Raw genomic sequence first — 9,127 nt, 5'->3', positions numbered from 1 at the left:
TGTCGTGCATCAAATTTGATCTTGCATTTTATTAGGGTTTCATTAGTGACACTGTATTTCACATCATCACCCAGTGTCATCATTGCATGCCAACCTGTAGTGATATGGAGTACTATCTCAATCAACCTAAAACCCCTGTAGCTACCATGAATTCCGACATTTTAAGGTCTCTCCTAGAACAGATCGTTGCCATGCGGGCTGGATACAAGGAATTCAAACAAGAGATCCGTGAGCTCGTGCAAAATTCTAGGACCCCTAAATCGCCAACCTCTGTTACAAATCAACCTAAAATCGGTTTGGTCGCACCACCTGTAGTCCTTCCCCACTCTCCTAGGCACCAAACCCAATACTCTAGGTGTCAACAATTCGGCCACATAGCGCCCCAATGTTCCTCTAAGACCTACCCGATTACTGAACCAGATGTTAGGAACCAAGAGGCCGAATATGTCGAAGAAGTCTATGAACCAAATATAGAAGACTATGAAGAAGACTTTGAAGACGAACCTACAGAATTAGACTTTGTCCAAAATGATTCCCAAAGGGAGACTATTGATCTAAGTACAACCAAGCCACTTCACATCACTACTGTGGAAGAGGTAGTGACAGATATTGAGAGCCAGACACCTGAATTGGCACTTGTAGCTAAAGATACCCGTGTGGAGTCCAATCTTGAACATTCCCCTATAGTAGTTTCCCTTCTAGAGGAGTTTAATAATGTAGTCCCTGATGATCTTCCAGATGCACTTTCTCCGATGTGTGATATCCAACACGCAATTGATCTAGTTCCCGGAGTATTTCTGCCCAACCTTCCACATCATAGGCTCAACCCAAAGGCATATGCTAGGACTTGGGATTTAATATTACCGACAGTTGAGTTTGCATATAATAGTTCAGTTCATAAGTCCATAGGCATGAATCCATTCGAAGTGGTGCTTGATTACAAACCTAGGCAACCCATAGACCTGTTTTTCATGTCTCATCAGTATAGAGTCGTTGAGTCTGCACAATCAATTGCATCACATCCACATTCATTGCATCAAGAAATCAGCAATTGTAGTCACTTTAATAACTTAAAATATAAATTTCTTGCTGATTTACACGGACGTTATACAGAGTTAAGTGAAAAAGATTACGTCATGATAAGAATTAGGCTTGAACGTTTTTCTTCGGAAACATTTAAGAAATTGCAAATTTGTAGTGCAGAACCGTTCAAAATCTTAAAGAAAACCAGTTCGAATGCATATGTTGTAGATCTTTCTGATGACTATGGGATTAGTGCGACATTTAATATTGAAGATTTAGTCCCATACAAAAATTTAATATTCATGCCTTCTGACCCCTTTATTGATTTACCTACTCATGTTGGACACCCTGACCTCTTACCTGCTGTTGAGCCACCACCTTCTAAATCTCATGCACGTAGAGAACAAATAGAACATATATTGGATGAGCAGGTTATTTCAACCAGGAATGGTAGTTACCAATGTTACCTTGTTCGGTGGAAAGGTCGACCAAAGTCTGATGTGACGTGGATTTTCAGAGCACAGTTGCAGCGCCTTGACCCCGATCTTATGGAGCAGTACGACAGCCGGCCAGACTTGTACTCGACGGGGTCGAGTTTTTCTCACCCGGGAGGAGTTGATGGGGACATCAGAGCCCTTCATCCAGATGATCCTGAGCCTCCGGATTGAGCCAGACGCATTTATTTGCATATTTATTTTATTTTATTTCTGGGTTTATTTGCATTTAGGGATTTATTTGTGGTTTATTTTATTTCTGGGTTTATTTGCATTTTAGGGCTTATTTGTGGTTTATTTGTGTTATTTGTGGGCTTATTAGGATTTATTGTTGTGTAAGGGGGTTTATGCAAATTGTGTATTTGGGCCCTATATAAAAGGGACTATTCTCATGATGAGGGTTTAATGAAGAATTAAAGATTTCTTTCCCCCACGTTTCCTCTTCTTCTCTTCTCCTCCCTTCTCCTTCTTCTCTTCTTCTTCCTCCTTCTCTTCCCCTCTTCTCCTTCTTCCATTTAAAATTTGGTCCGGCATCACCGATTCTTTTTTAAGAGTAAGGGGAGCATGCATTCAATCCTATCTTTTTAATCTTATAATAAGAACTATCTTCTTTTTCGAAATGGCATATAGGGTTAAAAATTTTGTCTTGGTTGTCACTGTGTCGTCAACAACATTTAGCGGTTAATGTGTATGTAAATTATTATCTCGAACAACCTGATGAAGGCAGTCCCTCTAGTATTAAACTATTTTTTTCTTGAATTAGAAAATCTGAGGACCATTATTTTTGCTCCTCTTGAAAATGTCAATTGTAATGTTAGTCATGCCAAAGGGACCTATCTTATGCTTTTTTGAATGATGGAGAAGTAGATTTTGTTCTAGTAACACACCCCCCCCCCCCTCCTTTTTTTTGATAACAAATGGTCAACCTGATGTAATTCTTGATGACCATATTTGCTGATATTTGAAGTTAATATTGATTACCATCTCACCATATTAATATTTTTGGAGTTTTGCTTAGCACAAGTTTTAGATATTAAAATGGGCTATGTTTTTTTGATGAATGACAAATATAATTGATGTATTATGTAGACAGAAAAATGAACATTTTCGTCATGCTAGTAGGTTAAAATATATAATAAAGAATTTAAATTGAAAATCCACCTAATTAATCATGAGCTATACGTGTTAAACTATATAGATTAAAAATCAATAGATTTTAATACTTGCATCACAGCAAAACAAGATCTCATATCATTTTAATAATGGGTTAGATACTATCAAAACACATTATTTTTTATTTCTAAATATTTTCAATAGTATAGAACATGTTTAATAGTATAGATATTTGATTTGGATGCCTCATGATTCATTTTGGAGCCATGAAGAGTAGTTATCCTCTCTTCTTGATAAAAGCATGTGAGAAGATTAATAGTTAGGCCAACATTTAGCAATAAAATCTCATAAAAAATACTATGAAGATGTAAAAAAGTTGAGAAATATTTATTTTATATATTATTAAGAGGATAGTTTTAGATAAGCTCTAGAACTAGAACTAATATAAGCTGATCATCTCTTTGTCGGTTGACCTCAAACAATCTAGCTCAGCTCAAGATATGTTATTTATGAGCAGCTCAACTTATTTCCCATCCGTTCTTTGCTGCTCTTTGGTGTAATATGATATTCTCTTTAATTGCGTAATCTTGAATAAAATTGGAAGCATGTGTATATAAATATATGTATATATGTATGTATGTATGTATGTATGTATCTGATCTGAACAGGCAAAGAGCATGAAGCCAAAGGGACGGCCATATCTACATCAACTAGAGAAGACAAAGAATGGCTCTGAGACGACATAGTTGACACGCACTCATTAAATTAATAACCATGAAATAAATAGACCTTCACTTTCATACTGAAAAGGCCAGAGGGACGAGACTTCAGCATTTTTCTTGCAAGAAGAAGATATTTGCCTCCCAGTATCAATATTCCAAAACAGAGGACAAGAGAACGAAGACCCTGCGAAATGTCCGCATGCACTTTGTCAGGTCCCTTCTACTTTTCCACAGCTGAAACCCGCGGCAGGTAGTAGACGCCTTGCTTTCTTTTCTACCGTTGAAAGATAAGCTGATAAAGAAGGCCCCGGTCACGAGCCAAGTTTTCCAGAAAAGTAGAAGACCGGGACCCACCACTCGGCATTGGATTTGGTTAAGTAGACCATGGATTGAATGCTTCCATCAGTGTAAAATATCAGCCACAACGTCTCGTTCCATGGATTCTGATGCAACAACTACTGAAGACTGAGATGGATGGGTGAACAGATTTGTGGGTCTCACAAGAATCTATAATTAAAGAGATGACTACTCCATTGTTCCTACTTCCTACTCTACAACGCTTGCCCCCAATTGGCTGAGGCTTTCTTGTGTGGTCAGGAATAGGAAATTTGGGTCAGCACATAATAACTTGATTTAATTTTGTGGGGATTGATGTTTTGGCACATACAAGTGAATAGGAGACCGAAGATTACCACATGGGTAGTAGCGTGGTTCCAGAAATTGATTGCAGTTTAAGAAGCAACATGGGGCAACTTTTTGAGATTGGTTCAAGGCAGAGGCATCTCCAACAGTTCGACAAGCATCTAGTCTCTGTACTAAGAACTTCCATGGAGTGTACTTGTATTCATCGATCAAATTAGCTTCACTTATCTATGAGTTGTTACTCTCATCCTACTAGAAATTGTGATGCCCTCTTACTAAAGCAAGACTAAACCTTGTCTCATGGTAGATCGAAACCACCGATCACCTGCTCGATCTAGCATGCTGATGATCCAGTGGACCAATGTTTACTTTCTCAAGAGACAATAGATAAGTCCCATTCTTACTATCAATCACTAAGAAATGAATAGTATAGTAACATAGAAATGCGACAAAAAAAATGCATCAGGATTATCCATTCCTGATAATTTAGGCACATAAATCAGGGTTGAGAACGAATAATAATGGTAAAGCAGATTCACTAATGGACAATCTGAGTATAGTTGTTCCCTCATACAAAACATTAGATCTACATAAACATCATGGGACCCCCCTCAAGCCATGGGATCAACCCAAGCATAAGACCAGAGTGTTGACTCAGTCATACCTCTCTGTTTATGGATGGTGGTTCCAAGGTTTGAGAGATGTTATCTCTTAAGATTTCCACCTCAAATACAAGTGGAGTGAAAATCCTGATTCGAGTCTTGGAGTAGCTCAGATACTCGTACATGCATGAGACTTCCTCCTGAAAGGAAACCGCATCAAAGAATTGAGATGCAGGCCTTTATGAGCCGAAGCATATATAGCTGCCATCTGAAATTTAGACGTCTAAACTATTCCCCTTTTTTTTATTTATTTACTTAAAATAGAAGTATCATACATATACGAATACGATCAAAAAAATTAAAAGGTAAAATATTTCCGAGCGCACTTCTTTCTACCGTACAACACCTTCCATTGAATACTCACCAAGTATCCACCAACCACAGAATCAAATATTTGATAGCAAACGCACCATCAGTATCCATGGCGGTTGCTCCTCCCTCGCCAGGCCAACTGTGTCCCACCATGCCCCAGTATCAACCAAAGAGTAGAAAGGATAAATCCCATGCCCCAGTGATGAGATAAAAAACAAACAACCTTTTTTTTTTTCCCTTTCTTACTCTTCATTTTCTTCTTCTTCTTCTTCTTTTTTGTTTTTGTTTTTTTTTTGTTGGTACAACGGTGGCGCCGTGGCGGACTGGCGGGCGAGTATAGCCAATCGAGTCAGAAAGGTACGACCACCTTGGTAATGGGAAATCCTGTGCTACTAGTAAAAGTGGCATAAATGTCTCTAGAATCTTATCAACCTTATAAATTCCTTCAAACGTGGCTTCTCCTCCACTTCCCCCCACTCATCCCATCCGATAATAAAAAGGAATTCAAAGCTTAGAGTCCCAGAGTAATGGGCAAGGCTACGGCTCTGGCCCTCGTCATTTATAGCAATTTAAAAGCCCCCGCATAACGCCTCTCATGCGGACACGTTCCCCACCCACCTCGCACACCATATACATCGACCCAATTTTTTCTTTTTATTTAAAATTTCAGCTAGTAGTAATCACAAACTAACAAAATATCTCAAACAGTATCACAAATTCACAATGTTTTCAACCCTCACTTGAGAATCCTCCTCCTCTTTTTTGTTCAGAATTACACAAAAAAAAAAGTAAGAAAGAAAAAGTCCTTTCAGCGCTCTGGAAATGTACACTCACTCTCTCGGTCGCACATTTACATTAAAGTACCCAGCCACGTGGCACCACCGAGCCGCCGGGGAGCTCATCCCCTCCACTGCCGCCCTTCCCCGCCCTCCGCCGCCCTCGGCCGCCGTAACATCTCGATCAACGCCTCCACCTATAACAATTTCCATCCCAATAAAATCAATCAATGAATCGATTAATTAAAGCGCATGAAAAATAAAAAACGAACAAAGAAAGCGAGAAAGTATTAAATTGGCTAACGGAGACGTTACCTGCTCGGGCTGGGTGGTGCCGGACTGGGAGAGTGCGACGAGCGGCGGGATGGCGCCTTCCCGGGAGACCATCGTCCGGTAGGTGACGCTCTCCTCGCAGATCTGGAGGAGCGTCGACGTTGCCTTCTCTTTCTGTCGCCGGCTGCCGAGCTCCACCATCTCGACGAGCACCGGAATCGCCGCTTCCTCCACCGCCGCCGCCCGCCCCTCCGCCACCTCCACCACGGAGTTCAGCACGTACGCCGCCTTGTCCACCATCCCGGACCCCGGGTCCGCCATCAGCTCCAGCAGAGGTCGCACGATCCCCTCCTTGACGGCCCGGAGCTTGTTCTCCCGGGCGGAGCACAACAAGAAGAGCGCCGTGGAGGCGTCCTTCTTCCCCCTCAGGCCGCCGGTCTCGAGGAGGTCGACGAGGTGGGGGATTGCGCCGGCGCGGCCGATGGCGATCTTGTGCTCCTCGACCTTGGAGAGGCGGATGAGAGCGCAGGCGGCGTTCTCGCGAGCCGCGGGGGTACCGGTCTTGAGGGCGAGGATGAGGGGGCGTATGGCGCCGGCGGCGGCGATGGGATCCTTGTTCTCGTCGCAGAGGGAGAGGTTGAGGATGGCGGTGACGCCGTGCTCCTGGAGCTGGGGGTCATGGTGGGAGAGGAGGGCGACGAGGGGGCGGATGGCGCCGGCACGGGCCATCTTAAGGCGGTTCTCCGATTTGTGTTTAGCGAGGAGGCGGAGGACCATGGCGGCGTGTCGCTGGGATTCGATGGGGACGGAGGGGGATTCGAGGTCTGAGATGAGGCCGTGGACGACATCGTCGGAGTATTCGACGTCGCAGGAGATGAGTAGGCGGTGGTGGGCGGCGACGCTGTTGGCGGCGGGGATTAACTCGCCGGAACGGTCGCTGTTGCATTCGCTGAAGGCGCCGGAGGGGTCGACGCCGTCGCTGAAGGAGCGACCCATGTACCTATAATTCGCGAGGCTCTCCGTGTCGATACAGCTCGATCGAGAGAGAAGAGCAGGGGATGCCACGCGTTGGAGAAGGGGAGAGGAGATATATAACTATATAAAGAAATAAGAGAGGAGGGATGCATGGAACGGGGTGGGGGGAGAGGTGACACGTGCGAGGGGGCCGATCCGTTCGGAATCTCAGTGGCGGGCGCACGTGGGGAGGAGGGAACGCGTGGGACTTTTTCCTTTGGCGAGAAGGATTAAAGGGTGGGAGTGGGGCCGGCAAGGGCAACCGCGTCTGCAAGCAAACCATCAACCGTGGCAAGATGACCTCTCCCTTTCGTTCTCACTCTTCCACACAGAATCTCTGAGACTACCACCTTCATGGTCTTAGAAGATAATAAATGAAGATCTGTGACGATGAGAGCTCGGATTGACTGTGACCGAACCCAAGCTTAAATAAGAGAAAAATTTCTGATAGAAATAAAGGAAGAAGAAAGAATAGCAAAAACATAAAATCTTCCCTAGTTCAAATGAGTTCCCTCCTCCTCCCTCTTGAGAAATTTTGGACCTAATCTTTTTTGCTGGAGCCTGGAATCTCCTGAAATTGTATTCCAACAAGCTTGAAGTCGTGCCGCAACATACGGTTGATGTGGCATAACAATTTTGGGGATATGCTGTAACAACCTAGCACATGATAGAATTGTACATGCTTTTCAGATGAAATAATTGAGGTGCTTTTTTTCACAGGGATGGTTTTGCTCGGCTTCGATCAGTAGCCAAAGTCGCTAAGGTAGGCTGAGAGGTGTTGGCCTTAGAGTTTGGCCACTTCTGGTCTGCTTAGCTCAGCTTTCGGGTTTACTCGACGAGGCCCAACCAGAACATGTTGAAAAATTTTCAGGTGCATCGAGATTGCCGCATGAGTTATAAAGTAGACAAATATTTGCGCACCATACCATCCCAGATATTTGCTACCACAATAAGTTCATTAAACTAAATTTTCCACAATGTTTGCTTCATTGCAAGGCAAAAGACCAAGCTAATTATCTTCTAAAGATGCTTATTCATTGTTGTTTGTTCATATTTATTGAAAATTTTATCTTTTTGCTAAAACAGAAAGTTACAATTTTCTAAATTATAATGATAGTCTTTTCATTTCTCAAAAGAAAAAACTTTTTAACAAATCAAACAACGAGAAAATGGTTGACATTCTATTTTTCGAGGTAAGCTAGTTGGATTGGAGCATTTTATTCCATGATCTTAGGAATGTCTTACTCCTTCCAAAGTACTTTATAGACCAATAATACTTTCAAGACTGAATTCAATAGAAGCCCATAATTTCATTAGAAACAAGCACAAAAAATATATGAAATATCGTAATTTTATGATCCATGAACATTTATTATACTTTATCCTTCAGAAAGAACCGCGTATAATTGCTATAGCTCAGGAATTTTATATTCCCTCCATGCAAATCATAAAATTAAATGGTTGAAACTAGCCTCTTTGTCAGTCATCTGTATCAATTGATATCCCCCAAATCCACACACTGTTTGATGTGGTAGCTAGTAGGAGCTGTTGTGGTTGAAATTTGGCCTGAGGGTGTCCAAGCCGGAGGAAGCCGAGAAGATGCCGGCCGGGATGGAGAAAAATAGAGCCACCTCCTGCGCTCCGGAGTACTTGCACAAAGCCTTGGCCGGAAATTCCGGCGAAGGTCCTCCGATGGTTAAGTTAGCAGAGTTTCTGAAAAGGTACTCCCTCTTTTTTGAATTGCTTTGTATTGCTATTAATAGCTTTCTATTGCTTGTAATGGCTTACCGAGGGCCTTTGCCTACCTTCTTTTTATAGGGTGAGGGTCTCGACCGTTACTTGAAGTCTAGGGCCGAACTATGACCAGCTGGCCATTAGCTGGAGGCGGTGTGAATCCCAGAGATCAATCCCGCTGGCGGAGGATTTAGAAAATATCTTTTTAAATTATTTTGAGGATCCGCAGAATCTTTGACGGAATCAAGGTTGATAGGGCTGAGGTCGGCTCGGCCTTCGTCGGGGTTCGAGGTCAGCCTGACCTCTGGCCGAGGTCGGCTCAGCCTTCGACAGGGTCCGAGGTCGGCCTGGCTCTTAGCGGG

At 43.0% G+C, this 9,127-nt stretch overlaps 1 protein-coding gene across 1 annotated transcript; it reads right to left on the bottom strand.

Moving 5' to 3' along the window:
- Positions 1-5,603: 5,603 nt before the first annotated feature.
- LOC120111073 (U-box domain-containing protein 4-like) lies at positions 5,604-7,083 on the bottom strand. The gene is made up of 2 exons (XM_039127456.1): positions 6,060-7,083; positions 5,604-5,941 (listed from the first exon to the last, which is right to left on the bottom strand). Exons 1-2 carry the CDS (start codon positions 7,011-7,013, stop codon positions 5,867-5,869), a joined length of 1,029 nt encoding a protein of 342 aa, XP_038983384.1. The 5' UTR covers positions 7,014-7,083; the 3' UTR covers positions 5,604-5,866.
- Positions 7,084-9,127: the final 2,044 nt, after the last annotated feature.

This window comes from Phoenix dactylifera, chromosome 6, assembly GCF_009389715.1.
Source record: "Phoenix dactylifera cultivar Barhee BC4 chromosome 6, palm_55x_up_171113_PBpolish2nd_filt_p, whole genome shotgun sequence".
In the NCBI taxonomy this organism is placed as follows: Eukaryota; Viridiplantae; Streptophyta; class Magnoliopsida; order Arecales; family Arecaceae; genus Phoenix; species Phoenix dactylifera.
Note: the sequence above shows the minus strand (reverse complement) of the source record. Positions and strands in the feature narration are given on the sequence as shown.